Source organism: the organism of the source record quoted next, unplaced genomic scaffold (assembly GCF_019419815.1).
Source record: "Pyrus x bretschneideri cultivar Hongxiangsu unplaced genomic scaffold, Pyrus_bretschneideri_v1 Contig227, whole genome shotgun sequence".
Classification (NCBI taxonomy): Eukaryota; Viridiplantae; Streptophyta; class Magnoliopsida; order Rosales; family Rosaceae; genus Pyrus; species Pyrus x bretschneideri.
This window is the reverse complement of record NW_025999532.1, coordinates 731-16,731: the sequence shown is the minus strand read 5'-3', so window position 1 is coordinate 16,731 and position 16,001 is coordinate 731. Positions and strand designations below refer to the sequence as shown.

General features: G+C 36.9%; 1 protein-coding gene and 2 pseudogenes across 5 annotated transcripts; 1 reads left to right on the top strand and 2 right to left on the bottom strand.

Annotated features, from left to right (window-relative positions):
• Positions 1 to 382: 382 nt before the first annotated feature.
• On the bottom strand, positions 383 to 3,852 carry LOC103932010 (annotated as a pseudogene).
• A 3,161-nt stretch (positions 3,853 to 7,013) lies between these two features.
• On the top strand, positions 7,014 to 8,113 carry LOC125477915 (annotated as a pseudogene).
• A 91-nt stretch (positions 8,114 to 8,204) lies between these two features.
• LOC103931996 lies at positions 8,205 to 12,732 on the bottom strand. Of its 5 annotated transcripts, none has more exons than XM_048585412.1 (7): positions 12,549 to 12,732; positions 12,247 to 12,348; positions 11,891 to 12,130; positions 11,694 to 11,795; positions 9,480 to 9,590; positions 8,743 to 8,832; positions 8,205 to 8,500 (listed from the first exon to the last, which is right to left on the bottom strand). In XM_048585412.1, exons 1-6 carry the CDS (start codon positions 12,636 to 12,638, stop codon positions 8,767 to 8,769), a joined length of 711 nt encoding a protein of 236 aa, XP_048441369.1. In that variant the 5' UTR covers positions 12,639 to 12,732; the 3' UTR covers positions 8,205 to 8,500; positions 8,743 to 8,766. The 5 variants fall into 5 exon arrangements, with proteins under 5 accessions (XP_048441369.1, XP_048441367.1, XP_048441368.1 ...); XM_048585410.1 differs by having other exon boundaries at positions 8,743 to 8,858; positions 12,549 to 12,727; XM_048585411.1 differs by lacking the exon at positions 8,205 to 8,500 and having other exon boundaries at positions 8,548 to 8,832; positions 12,549 to 12,731.
• Positions 12,733 to 16,001: the final 3,269 nt, after the last annotated feature.

Below are 16,001 nucleotides of genomic sequence, written 5' to 3'. Positions count from 1 at the left end.
AAACATAAAAGGGAATCCATTTTTTTTTTTTACTCTGGGCAATTTAGTCCATGGGAGGTGCGAGTAATAAACGGAACACGGTGGAGGTGCAATTCAACAAACGTTATTTTGTGTGCTGAGGGCGGGGTGGGGCGGGGTGTGTACTTAATGAAACGTACAAGCGTCAATTCCAAGGAGAAGTCAAAATTATGAGCACTTAGTACTAACAAGAACACAAGAAAAGAAGAAAGAAACAATGGGACTTGATGTCATGAGTACTCAAATCACATAAAACGCATCCCTGCAACTGTGAAGTACAAGAACAATCCTCTCACTTTACCCCTCAAAAAAACAACTTCATCTACAATGTCCACGAGGACGGCACGAGGCTACAAAAGTCAACTTACAAAGCAGGTACAAGACCACTATCAAACACAACATATCACCGATATCATCATCAATATAAATAATTAGATATACATCGGTTAATACAACTTATTAATCATATGGATTACCGAACCTGTACAAACCACGGATGCCTTCCTCATGAGCTATTCTCCTCAAAAGCGTACTCCTATATGGAACCACACCAGGTCTCATTCCCCGAGTCTGCATAAAAGAACAAGAAAAATGGGAATACTTAGAAAAACAACAGTGGCAGCTAAATCAGTAATTAATTTAATCCTGAAGCTGCTAGTATTGGTAACTCTAGAAAAAAACAATATGCTCCTCAGTAAACACAACTACAATGAAATGAGACACACCTGAAGTCTAGTCTTGACAACCCAAAGCGGATTTGTAGCAATAGTTGTTGCAGCTCCTGCACGGGAAGCCGCTAGCATGTTAGCCCCAATTGAAAGATGGTGATTCTCGTCTATATATGCAACAATGCCAAACACACACACCCACACACACTCAAAAACAAGATATAGAAGGATGGTGAATTTACCTAAAAAGAGAAATATGGTTAAAATCTAAGGGCCTGTTGGGTATCCTATTTGAAATTTTTTATCATTTCTCAAAACATTTCTTAAAAACATCTCTTGAAAACAATTTTCTTTAAGACTCAAAACTTGATTGGTTTGCGATTTAAAATTTTTAAATCTTATGACTTAAACTAGACAAATAGATCTAAAAAGAGGAGGTCGTAGGAGAGGGAGACAAATGAGAGAGGAGGAAAGAAAGTAAGAGATGATTGAAGGAAAGAGCAAGAAGAAAGAGGATCAGACGAGATAGAGGGGAAGATGAGTGAGAGAAAGAACCGAGAGAATGAAGAGAGCGGATTAGAAGAGAGACGAAAAAGGTAAAAGAAAAAAAAAAGGAGAGAGAGAAGAAGAGAGAAAGAGGAAGGGAAAAGAAATGAGTGAGTTTAAATTTAAAAACTCTAAAAACTTACTTTTTATGTTTTTAGATAATAGAGTATATTTTTTAGTTAGTTTTGAGTTCAGTTTTTGAAAATAATCCTACCAAACAAGTTTTTTAGGCGTAAAAAGTATATGGTCATGCACTAACCATCAGGGCAAAGGAAGTTCTCGAGCTGGTCATAAATTGTGAAATAAACCTGCAAAAGGTTACAATATTTCTTTATTCATTTATTTATTTTGAAGTTCCTAGGTAAGAAGGCAGGGGAAGTTCATTAGAAACAAAGACAATACTTGTGGTGTTGATACATTGTACAGGATTAGGAAGGTACACCTTTTGGTGGTTTTGATACTTGGTTGTAAGTGACTACACGCAATTTATAAAATGAGACATGAAAACAGAAAAATCCAAACCTCCTTTCTACTTATTGTTGGAACTTGTGTTTTCTGTGGGACTTGGAGTCCCACATTGCCTAAACACCTTTCATATTAAGTCTTTATAAGTGAGTTCACTCACTTATAGTTTGAAAAGAATTGGGCCAAAGCCATGGATCTTGGGCCTCGGATGGACGAAAAACACAAGTTACGTTTTTGATTTTTTGGATTCAGTTTTTTCCGAAAAGGATAAAACTGATTGAACAGTTACGTTCAGTTTTTATTGAACAGTTGCATTCGGTTTTCTTTTTACAAAAACTGATAAGCCTGAACGGTTGGAGAAGTTCGAATTATGCCATTATATATATGGCAATAAAAATCAGAAACCAGTATCAAGTTTTTCCATATTCATTCCTCCATATTTCGCTGAGAACCACACAACCAATTCGCCAAGAATCCAAGTTCGAGTGCAAGAACTTGGATTAGATAGTTGTATCCTGCAAGATAGACGTCCATTTGAACTACTGCACTGGTGTAGGGGCGTATTTCTGTCTTAGGAGATTGCTACTGCAAGCCTCTATCTTCCTAACCAAGTCAGTGTTTTGTGATTCATTAATTCAGTTTTGTAATTGTTTATATTGTGAGATATATAGATATATACATATATATATATATATATATATATATATATTGTTTCCTTGTGAAATTACTATTCGAAATAAACTGTGCAATTGTTGTATAATATATAATACTTAACATTTGATTGTCATAACACTTATGAATTATTGCATTGCTATTACAAGCTATACTCTTCAATTCCTCTCTTCTAGCCTAGCAATTAGAAACCCTAGCCCCTTTTGTTTTATCAAACCAGGAAAAGAGGGGTAAAATTAAATTACAGAATTATAACTTGACTTTATTTGTTTTTGGAATAGCAATCAGACCCCATCCTCTGAAAACACACATCGCGACACGACCCTTCCTGTATCAGAACCGTATAACGACCTTGCCTCTACGTATTGGTGTCGTATCTAAAAGTCAAAGGGCTAAAATTCAATGGATACTCTCAATGCTTACATATCCGGCCATATCGTGTGTGTATCCCTAATGGATACTAAAATCTGGTGTGTACGCGAAACATAGGTAGGAGGGAAAAGACTATTGTAGTAAGTCGTCAAGTAATGCCCAAGTTTATGTAAGCTTATCAATACCAACAAGAAATTTGTTTCCTACACGTCAATTTTTAACCGTCCTCCACAATTTGCTAACCAGCAATGGCAAGAAGCAAGAAGTAGGAACTATGAAGACTTACCGCCCAATTAGGAAGTAACGCTAGCACAATGGAAGAGAACACACGGTTCATGCCACGCAACCCTTCCTTGTGAAATATTTGTTCCAAACCACCAACTATGAGACTCCCTAATGACGTGAAAACGTAAATCACTCACCATATAAACATCAAAAACTCCCATGACCATGAGACTCATAAAAAAAAAAAGGTAACTGTTAGAATGTTTGAAATAAAAGATAAATGTAAAGGAGAAGGCAGGCTAGAAAAAAGCCATCGGGTACTTGTGTACCGCTAAGGTGAGCTACAAGACAAAATAAAGAGGTGTGGAAAGTCAAAATGCATAACTTTAACATTCGCAGCATTACCGAGTGTTGGAAGCCCGTGAACTTAAAGCCTGGTTTTGATAACATCTAAGGGACACACAAAGGTTGCAGCAATAATCCCTGCCCAAGCCCAATTCAAACATCAATAGCTAAGAATAGAAGAATTCGAAGACTCACATCCAAACCACAACCAACAGCCATTATAATTAATGAAACATATATGGATATGTGTGTGTAGGGAATCAATACATCATTCACTGACTGCTAGTGCTCTAATTGAGTAAAAATGGACTTCCAATTCGCAATCAGAACCCTAAATAAAATCAAATTAAAATTACCCAGGCTGCCAGGCAATTAGGATCCAATTGCGGCCAAACCAAACCAAACGATAAATAAATAATGACATACCGGCGGCGGCACCAGCTCCTGCATTGCAAACAAAACATTTAGGACTACGGGCATGAGGCAATCTCCAACCGAAAGGTCCAGAGGGCCAGAGGGCCGAAAATAGTCTGAAAACCATCACCAACCGAGGGCTAGGCTAGAGGGCTCGTGAAATCTGAGAGGGCCCCACAGAATCTGAAAGGGCCAAATGGCTAGAGGGCTATTGGTTTTAACCGACAGAATGATTTGAATTTTTTTTTTTTACATTTTTATTATTATTTTTTATTTACGAAATTTTTCCTGTAACTTCTATTTTTCATATTTTTTTTTAAATTCTATTTTTTTCCTATAACTTTTATTTTACAAAATTTGTAGTTTTTAACAACATTTAACAAATTATTAAAAACATTTCTAGTTTTTCATATTTGTTAAAAAAAAAACATTTAACAACATGAAACTTAAACAACATTTAAGTTGTAGTTTTTAAATAATAAATTATGTTTGGTCCTATGACCCTCGGTTGGAGACGGTTTTTTGTGATAGGGCTAAAACGAGCCCTCTAGCCCTTTGACCCTTGGTTGGAGACGGAGGCAAATATGGCCCTATACTGTTCATTAAAATATTAATATCTTAGAGGGCTAGAGGGCTAAATCGAGCCCTCTGGCCAACCATCGGTTGGAGATGGCCTAAGTATCGACCGGCAGCCATGGCTGAATTCCTTAAAATAACCAGAATTCTCAGCGGAAGTCAGGATTGAAGAGGAGTCTTCCCTGGAGAGGAAGATCAGCAATGAGAACCATAGTGACATGGCCAGAGGTGAATTGAGCTCTGTGAGCGGGCGAGCCAGCCAGCCAGCCAGCGACGAGTTATGAGAGGCATCGGCTTGGCTTCGTTTTCTCCATCACCATTCACCAAAGCCTATTAGGAGGACTTGACCGGACGAGTCGCCACAAATGAGTCCCAGTTGTCTAATATCTTAAAAGGGTAAATCTCTGTTTACTACCTCATGTTTCATAGTTTTCAACATTTAGTACATCAAATTTTTTTTTTTGTTCCAGAGTCATACCTAAAGTGTAAATTTTGGAACAATCTCATACATCCGTTAGTCAAACTATTAACTCTACCATAACTGATGACATGGCGCCCATGTGGACAATAACTGGACTCCATGTGTCATTAAAGAGTCCACATGGAATTTAAAATTTTAAAAAAAAAATTTCGCCCAAATTTAAAATATTAAAATAATTAATTTAAAAAAACGCTCTTTGTCTTCCCGACACCCCTCCACAACTCCACCCGGTTCGTCTTCCCGTCGTCACCTACTCAATTAGCCTTCCATCCGTCAAGGTGAAGCTTCCTTAGCAGCTTGCAGCGTTCAGCGACGGAGACCAATCCTACATTGGTCCACTCAAGGCTCTTGACGGAGACCAATCCTACATGGCTGCCAGTCCCACATCGCTGACCTGAAGCTTTTCCAGGTGGATCTTAACCATGGAGGTCACTTGCTCGTTAAGTTCGACGACCTAGTCATCAGAGACCTTCTCGAGTAGGCGGAGAAAGGAGACCTCGTAGGGGCAGAAGTGGTTCTGAGGAAGAAAACGAGGAAAGCTAATGCGGCAAAATGGGTGGAGATGGAAGATGCGGCCATGGATGAAGTGGGTTGGAGCTGAATCTGGGTGGGGATTGAGCAATGGGGTTTCTAGGGCTCGGGGAAGATGCCCATTTGCAATTAAAGGTGAATTTCTTTGGTTTTTTTTAAGGGTTTAGAAGTGGAAGAAAGTAGAGGAGGAGTGTAAAGAATATGGAGGGTTCACAGCAACGACGAGTACTGAGGGGTGGACGATGGTGAGGGGTTGCTGATGAATCTCAAGTCGTTGTTCTTGAAAATGGGTTCTGGAGGTTCGTGACGGTCAAGAAGAAGGAATTGGAGGCTCTGAGGTTGCAAATGCCTCTAGCTTTGGGCGATTGTGTCGATCCAGCAAAGTTCATACTAGAGGCGATATCAGAGGTGTTTTTGGTGGACAATAGAGTGGAGAGGAGCGATAGGGGTGTGTAAAGGATAGGGGTTGCAGAGGAAAGAATGGGAGGGAGGGGGTTGGGGTGAGGTAGAAGACAGTTTATGTGTTTTTTTTTTTAATTTTTAAATTCCACGTGGACCCTTTAATGACACGTGGCGTTAAGTCATTGTCCACATAGGCGCCAGGTCATCAGTTAACGACAGAGTTAACAATTTGACTAACACATGTATGAGACTGTCCCAAAATTACACTTTAGGTAAGACTCTAGGATGAAAAAAATTTGATGTACTAAATGTTGAAAACCATGAAACATGAGGGTAGTAAACAGAGATTTACCCTATCTTATATACTACTACTGAGAGCATCTCGACATTGTCGTAAAATATTTTGGGAATATATTGACAAAAATAAAAATAAAAAATTTTGACACCACTATTTCTCTTCATTTGTAAGTAATGGCTCCATTATTGCGTTTTGTAATGCATATATCATGATCAATTATTGCAACAATTGGATTAGATTTTTTTATCTCAATCTCATTCATTAGATTGTTATTTGTCTTGTTATCCTCTTACTATCAAAATGAGGTTTCCATCTCTTTCATATTCATTCTATTTGCTGCCCACATCCTTCAAACCCTAAACTACCATTCCCAATTTTAGCCCCGCGCTAGGGTCTCGATGTCACCAAGTATACATTCCAAATTATCACATAAAATTATAAAAACCTAAAATTTAGGATTCTACATAGGACAAATGAACACCCCGTTACGGAACCACAATAGCTAGATTTGGCATGGTGCTCATATTGCATAAGAGAGTTTGCAAATTCGGCTTCTTCGTTGTGTCTCATGTGTTTTGTATGTATTTTGGTATGTGTTTTGTGTGTCTCATGTGTTTGGTGTGTTATACATCTCTATCATGTGTTTTATATGTGCTTCATATGTGTTTTGTGTGTTACATGTGCTTTGTGTTTATACATCTGTATCAAGTGTTTCATATTATTCCATAGTGTTTCATAAGTTTCATGTGTCGATTTAGTGATTTTTCAATATTTATCGGAATTAAATATTTTTAGGTTAAAATGTTCATAAAATTAATTTAGGATAGTCTACACAATTTTTTTTAAAGTTAATCTAAAAAACAAAATTAGCCTAAATTCATTCTTCAATAATCTGAGGCTAAAATTTTAGGCTAGAAGGTTAGAGCAGAAAAACTATTTATAGGTTCAAACCTAAATTTTCTGAGCAAAAAATTTTAAGTTTTACTCCAATGGTTTGGAGATAGTTTTAGGGAGACAAAGATTCCCTTTTAAGTCTGTAAGGCTCACTTTACACTGGAGACCCAAGTTTTCCTATACATGGGTTTATATGGTGATTTGTTCTCAAGAAGAAAAAGGCGGCGGAGAAAACACAAAACAGTTCGTGGACGAGGTTCACAGGTTCAAAAAGTCCCAGCATGACTCGTTCTTGCCCGTCATCGCAGACGGCAGTATAGACTGTATAGTCTTCATGGGGCCACCACCGAGAACCCTTCCTTCCATTTGATCAGGCCGCTCGTCTCTGTCTCGCAGCCGAGTTCTTGTTCTCCGCCCTCTGAGACCCCACGTGGTTGAGCTCCTTCTCAAGTGGGCCGCCAGTGCCTCCGATAATAAGGGATTGACTCCCAAAGTGTGGATGCCTGGAAGTTTCTGCAACAGCTGCCCGAGTGGCCTCTATCTCTAGTTCCTCGACCTCTAACTCTACCTCTCCTCTACGAATGATGATGATGATCATAATAATTTAGTGGCTACTGATGTTGTTACCTTAGAGGATGCCAAAGAGGCTTTGTAATGCAAACATGTTGCTTCTGACAAAGCGAGGGAAGAGCACTATAATCTCATCAGTGCTCTTCACTAGTCCATGAGACTAAGTTATGCTAATGCGGCCATTTATTGGGTGGCAAAGATGCTAGAAGGAGGCCAAGAGCCTCTCTATCTTGCCCGCCAGACTCATAAGGTTCGCCATTGAAGATGTTGGGTTGGCTGACCCATCAGCACTGAACCAGGCCGTTGCTTGTCATCGGGCTTGCCATTTTCTGGGAATGCCAGAGTGCAATGTCATTCTTGCACAGTGTGTGGCTTACTTGGCATAGGCTCCTAAACCTTTCGCTGTTTATAAAGCAATAGGGAGTACACAAGTGGTGAGGGACTCTGTCGGCCAGAATGAGGGAGTGCCTCTTCATCTGAGGAATGCGCCTACCAAGCTAATGAAGGAACTTGGGTATGCACGACAATCCCTCTGCCAGTGTCACGCAGGCATATCTACCAACCTCACTTGAAGGCTACAATTTCCTCGATTGGCCAATCAGTAGTAATAGCACCTACACCAAATCCGATGGATGAGAGGCCTTTGGTTCAGGCGTCCAGGAGTTTCAAAGATGGTAGTATGATCTAGACTAGGCTGCTGGTTAGTGGTTAGCACTCATCACTGATCTGTTTTTATGGACGATGAAATCCTTATGTGCAACCTGGCATTGCATGTGATATTTGTTCATGCATATATATCTTTACAGCCACTACCACCTGACAAGTGACAATAGTTTTCAAGATGCTTGTTACCATGACAAACAATACAATTGGGACTAAGTTTTATGTTATGCATTGAATTCGATTGGCTTTGGGTTACTCCTCCAACTGGATTCAAGTTCTAGAAGCCTGCAAGTTTCATTTCTTGTTTCCTCTTGAATTTAGAAAACCCACGGTTTTCCCTATGGAAACAGTACGCGCTAGCTGAAAATTTCGGAAAATAAGTAGGGAATATTACATAGTGAACAAGATGATGCTAATGATGATATATTTGATCTTTAAAGATATCGACAGGGAAGTATTCACTATACTACCATCTCAAATGTATAACAACCAAGTGAACAAGTTGATGATGATGATATATTTCATCTTTAAAGCATGGAAGTATTCATTATACAGTCTATACTACAATCTCAAATGTATTACAAGCAGCACAGAAAATGTACAGTGCAGTTATATTAAATCTGATCTCAATGCGAAACTTGGGTTTCAATTTGCAGCCACGATCCAGATGCTCTGTGTGAACTTCTGCTAGCCTGCCCCGCAATATTTCCAAATTAACCTGGAATTTTTAACTCGTAATATAAATGAAATTTTTTTTCAGTCGCAAAAGGAATATTACTAAATAACCATATGACGGTCATGATTATTAATCAAATTGACAAACTACATATACTAATGTCATTTGGAATTTCATTTTCAAGGATACCTTTTTCACAATATATATAACAAGAAAAAATAAATAAAAATAAAAAAATAAAAAAAACAAAACAAAACAAAACAAAACAAAAAGAAGATAAAATTACAGAAGTAGCGCATTCATGCATAACTTAATAAATGATGTCTTTTAGAATCTTTTGATAGCTAGTATCTTATATTAATGGAGAGCTCGGTGACCAGCACTGAGACAAGTTTAAAACTCCTTTTGCTTTTTTTACTGGGTGAGAAAAAGAACAACAAAATTTGGGAGTTGACCAGCACTGTCACCCATATCCACTATCTATCCAATACGATTTATTTCTTGCCCCTTCCAAGACCACAAAATAGACTATTTGGGAATTTGGGAGTTGAGATTTTTATTTCTTTACTTCCAAAAATTACGGAGAACTTGGTCAAATTTTGGATTATGATATCTGCATTATAACGCATAAGCATAGATAGAAACATAAGGAGTTAACAATACCTCATTGCCTTTGTTGAGCTGAACCTTGCATAGAGTGCAGTATATTCGATTGTAATTCTCTTGTAGTACTCCGTGCTTACAGACGGGGCACCAAACTTCCTCCTTGTGCATCTAGCATTACGGCCAAAACAATATAATCAGTACCAAAGAACTGATAGTGAGGAATGATTTAGCCTTTTCTCACATGGATATAAAATATATGGCATTCTATTATTAATTTTACTACACTTTGATAGATAGGGAAGTAATTTGACTGGAAAAATAATTAGAAGCTGAGACCACAGCTGTAATAAGATGGTGGAAAAGTAAGTTATAATACTAACAAATACAGAGGAATGATTTAGCCATAGTATCAGACTTGCTGCTGCTGTAACAGAATGTTAGCTAGTATCTATGTTTTAAAAGGCTCGCCTTAGGGCGCGCCTAGGCGCCTTCTGAGGCTGGGCGTGAGGGTTGCCGCCTCTGTTTTGAGGGAGTGGGTGGAAGGCGTCGCCGGAGCCTCCTAGGCGGCGGAAGGTGTTGCTAGAGCCGCCTAGGCGCGCCTCAGGGCTTTTTTTTTTTTTTTAAACTCCCAAACCCAAATTTTGGATAGGGTTTTAACTACCTCATACCTCTTCCTTGCACCATCGTCTCTCTGCCTTTTTTTTTCTGATTTTTATTTTTTTATATAATGGATGTGTGTGCTATATGCGTGCATTGTTATATGTGTGCTCATTGTGCTTTTCATCCTCTATTATATATATATATATATATATATATATATACTTTATGTATGTATGTATATATATGTGTGTATATATATTTATAATATATGTGTGCTCAGGGTGATTATTGATTAATAATCTTCTTCTTTTTTAAATATAATATGTGTACGCTCAATGTATATATTAAAAAATTTAGGTCCCGTGAGACTTCACCTCACACCTAGGCCGGGCTATCCCTCGGACGCCTCGCCCACGGCTCACGTTTTTAATACATTGGCTAGTATGCAGGTTTTGTTCACACAGCAAGAAAATAAGCAACAGGAACAGAGAAAACAGCAAAGATCTCATATCAGTTAATCATGTCATAAGGCTTTAATTGGGTCCTACTCGATGGTCAGATCATCCATTTCAACCTTCATTTCCTGACATAGTTGGTCAACCAAGCCTTCATTTATGGCACAACTCTATGTCAGTCAACCAAGCATTCATTTATGGCACAACTTCTCTCTTTCCTTTTCTTTTTTCTTTTCCTGAAATAAAATTCTGAGAATGTTCCTTAATAAAAAATCATCTTAGGATCCATAAGCGCAAGACAGCCTGATTAAGAGCCCCAGGTTCTCTAACTCCTGATTTGAATGACCCACATCCACTGGTCATATATATTCCCGCTTGGGGCTTAACCTAGCCTTCATGAGCTGAAAGGCCTCCAATTATAAGAGATACTAAGCCGACATATATAGAACTTCCCCTCAACTTAAGTAGGCCATGTGAGACTCAACAAATGGACTTTGTACTCTTCTCACGGTATCTCCTCAACCATCTTGGTTACATCTGCCTCATGTAATCTTCCGTTTTTCAGTCAAGAGATCTTGGCTTCACAATTTACCCTTTGGATCACACCTCTTTGTGCAGGGCAAGCAAGGATGGAGCCAAAAATCTCCTTAAGTGGGGGGCAACTTATGTTAGAATGACCATATTCTTCTATCAAATGTCACATGATCTAGAAGCTCAAGGTCAGATCAAGTTTTAACTCTGGTGTAGTCAAGAAATCTAGTATAGCTTGTTGTTTAGACACATCACACGACTAGATGTGCTCTCAAGAAATATGATACTTCTAATATCACTCCAATAAAAGTTAGAAAATAATATTATCTTCCATAGTTTGCTAAAACCATCTCTGGGGGAAATAAAATTATATAAGTAGCCCTTTATAGGCAGGGTCAATGTTCATTACAACAGATAATTGGATTTAAATGAAACAATGACAACATTAAACGTATTTTGGAGTTAATCATCAGCTAAAGTGATACTCTCTCAGATGCCAACTATAAAGTTTCTTGAGTACAGGTTTTCATTAAAATATCAAATGTCATTATAAAGATTTAATCGATAATATCACTAATCATAAATTCAATGGTTATTAATTATTATGCATATAATCAAATGTGCAAACTGGATACAAATTCGTATAAATTGTTGCATGGAATACTCATAACTTATGCTGTTATACCTGCTTGTCGTTCAGTTGCATATGCTCATAAACTGCCTGGGACAAATACTCATCCTCTTCATCTTCCCATGTTTCAACACAGATTTCAGTTTCTGCAAAGGGCTAGAGAAAATTATAACCTTTGATAGTCAAAAGACTTTCTACTACAACAATTGAACTTATAACAAACTTAATTTCATCGAGAAAAAAGCACCGACTTTTTCACCTTCTTTTCTAGTTGGATGAATAGTCAGGTCTTCATAAAAGATCCTTTGCATTTCTAACAATATCTCTTCACAATCACCTTGGTATACATTTGTAAGGCCATCGTATTCCCATAACATATCATTGGCCTCAGGGACAGATGTTGAACTTCTTACATTTTCATCCAATGACGATTCCTTAATTTTTTCCAATTCAGCAGAAACTATGTCCTGGAATGCAGATTTGATCAAATCCTGCAAACACAAGTTACAAGCATCCAATTGGAAAGTGCAAACCAAATTTTCATAGAGAAAAATAATAGGAAAGAACGAAAGAAAAAATTAGGGACAGAGTGAAGACTGTGGAGTACATTTGGAATGTGATTGAGAATTTGTGGAGTGGGCAGCATTCTCATCTTCCAAAGCAACCGCATTCTGTCTTCTCGAACCCTTTTGTAACAGTTCTCTCTCAGCTACAAAACAAATTACAGATACCAATACACTTTGCTAAGCTTACATACAACACAAACTAACAAATATTTTCAAATTATGCATAACAATTTGTACAATCAAAATCAATTGGATCATAAAATTGAATCCAAGCAAGGATTAAAATTACGAAATAATAAATGAATCATAAACTTGAATTGTTCGTGGTTTGTGTGATAGAGACCTTATGTTTCCAGCTGTTACGGTTATTGAAACGAGGATGGGGTTTGAGAGGATGCCGCCCTTCTGCTGCGGCTGCGGCTGCTCCCTCCATTTCCTTTTGTCTCACCGCTTTATCTCCCTCCACGTTTCCTTCTGAGCGCTCTCTCTCTCTCTCTCTCTCTCTCTCTCTCTCTCTCGCTTATGTTCTCTTCCCCTTTCCACTCCTCTTTCCGTACATTTTTTTAATCTTCTTTATCTTTTAATAAAAAAAAAAAATTTATCTTCTTTATCTTTTAATAAAAAAAAATTAATACAAAATGTTAACGTAATTCAAATGAAGATAGTTTATGAGAGAAAAGAATTCTCCTCACTTGTTTTGGGTTAAATTCTCCTCCCTCTTTTTGGGTATATAACTAGAAGAAGGAATTTTGATAAAAACAAACTAGAAAGAAGGAATTATTATAAGTATAAAGATTTAAAATATCTGACAACTTAATAAAGCAAAACAAGAAAATGAGTTTTTTAATAATTCATGTATTTTAAGTTGGTTTTTCTTGAGGGTAAACTGCTGATTTAGTTCTTAAACTATCATCATAATAAAACTTAGGTACCTGAATTATTTTTTCAGTAAAATAAGTTCCTAAATTCATTAAAAATTTCTAATTTCATTCATACTATTATATAGGGATGGTTCGGTATGGGATCCCATATCGAAACCCTTGTCCCAATTCCCAAACCGAAATTTTCAGGAATCCCAATTTCAATACTGATGTCAAATCCAATTTTCGAGAATCCCGAAATAGTTTCGGGATTTCGGGACAAATCGAGAATCCCGAAATGGTTTTGGGCTTTTGGACAAAAATTTGACATATTATGCTTTTGGGCTAAAATTCAACATTTTATATTGAAAATTTGACATATAAGCTGCCCCAATCTGCTAATTTGTTTCTACTAATCTGTGCACAAATCTGCCAATTCAAAAGCATCTGTGCACACTGCACAATCTGCCTATTCAAAAGCAATCTGCCAATTTGCCTAATTTGTGCACAAATCTGCCTATTCAAAACCGATCTCCTTAAGCCTTAATTCAAGCAGGTAATGGAGTGGCAAGTATATATAAAGAATTATACTATATCTATATGTGACTCGTCTAGAAATAGCCTGCAAAAAGTATAAAAGAAAACATGAACTGACCTAACCTATCTACATTTGGCTCGTCTAGAAATAGCTTGCTTAAACTTTGATCTGTTCCCGCTTAAAAATGCATTCAACCAATCGTCTCAACTAAATTCAAAAGGGGCGATAAACTATGCATTTTACCCTTTAAGTTCTTGATGGTAAGCTTAAATGAGAATATATACAATAGAAAGTAAAAGAAACGCTACAAAGCAGACGGAGATAGAATTTGTTCAACTATGCATTTTACCTTTCAAGTTTGAAGAATCTTGTCGAGCATGCTCACCACACAAACAAGAAATTGTGATGGGCTAAGTTGACACAGCAAATCGACAGTACATGTACATTACATCTCGGATTTAATCCATATAGGATGTTTATACAGTCATTCATAACGGTAAATATGGAGAAGCTGGACAAGGCTAGAAAGGAGATGAATCCTACTCAGTTGAGGCAAACATAATTACCTTGTCCTTGATGTCTTTGTGGCATTGGTTTGTTTGTACACTTCTCTCTGTTAACAATAACACACCAACAAAACAACATTTGAAATATCATCAGTAATGTTGTCTACCTAATACCCCAAGTAATTCTCATAAAAAGACAAAAATTTTGATCTTGCTTAAACTTTGATCAACATTGGTAAATATGGGTCACTAATGTGACATCCACTTTATTAATAATGGCTTCCTACTAGAAGAGAATAACCTGCACGGCTCCACATATGCTATTAAACCAGAATCTGAGAGAGTATTAAACCAATCTGCAAAAACTCAAGAACCCAAGAACCTGAACCATTAGATCAATTAAATAGATTCTAATCTGTGAAACCAAACAAACCCTAATCTAGAATTCGAAAATTAAATTTCAAAAACCCTCAAATTACAAACCCTAATCTAGAATTCATAAATTAAATTTCAATCTAGAATTCATAAATTAAATTTCACAAACCCTAAATTAAATTTCAAACCCTAAATTAATTCCCATATTTATTTACCTGTGTCTAAATCTAAGAGATAGAATTGCGTGAGAGAGTCAAAGACTCTTGAGAGAGAGGATCGCGAGAGAGAGAATCGTGAGAGAGAGACCTCAGACCGGTGGTGGCTGTGACTGTGTATCGTGAAGGAAGGAGAGACATCGGTGGATGATCCGTATGTGGTGGTGGGCCGGTGAATGGCTGGCCGGAGTTGGATTTGAGTGAGACCAAGCTAAGAGAGAGACTGAGAAATGAAATGAAAGTTAGAAACTGGAGTAGAGTTAGTTCAATCCTCAACGGGGACAAACAAAGCTGAAACCTGAAAGCCTAACAAGGAATAGATGGACGGAATAGATTAATGTGAAACAATCCAATGGTTCAAATTAACGCTAATTATAATTAAAAAAATAATATATATATAATAATTAAAAATATATATTTTCAGTTCGGTATGGGAATACCAAAATATTGGAAAGGCAATCCTAATTCCCATACCGAAATTTTGGTATTTTTTCGGTATGGGAATACCGAAATTTTGGGAAAATCGGTTTGGGACATTTTTGGTTTGGGATCAGTATTTTTTTTGTTTGGTTTGGGAATTTTGGGAATTTTTTTCCACCTATTATATTCAAAGCTATTTTATCAATTTTTCGTCAACTTAAGTCATTTGACATACTTTAGAGTATAATACCGTTCTTTTCTCGCTTATAAGCCCTTAACATTTCATATAGGGTGTGTATCTGATGTCTAATTTAACCTCTAAAGTTAACTCCATAAACTATTTCTTTATGTAAAATTATCAATCTACCCTCCAATGTATATCACAAACAAGTAACGTAACTTAAATTGATAGAAAATTAAATATAGTAGCTTAGAATATAATATTAGGGATGTAATTAGTAGATTTTTAAAATTTGAAGACTGATTTTTTCTGAAAAAAAAAAAAGTTTAGGGACCTAACTTTCACTCAGGTGATAATGCAAGGACTAAATTGGCAATTCACCCCTTTCTTTATTAAGTTGTCAAATATTTTTAAATTTATATCTAAATTAATATAATCTTGTGATTAATATATATTTTTTTGTATGTTTGCATATGATTTTGTTTTTGTATTTATGGACTAGTTTTTTTATTCAAACTTGGAAATATTTTGTAGGAACTTTTAGTTTAAATCCTACTATGCCATTTAGTATCACAATCCGGTAGTATTTCTCTTCATTTGTAAGTGAGAGGTCTTAAGTTCGATTCTCACCAAAAACGAATTTGAACCACATTATTGCTAGCCTATTGTGAGACTTGACCGACCCACTCTATGACATCCCA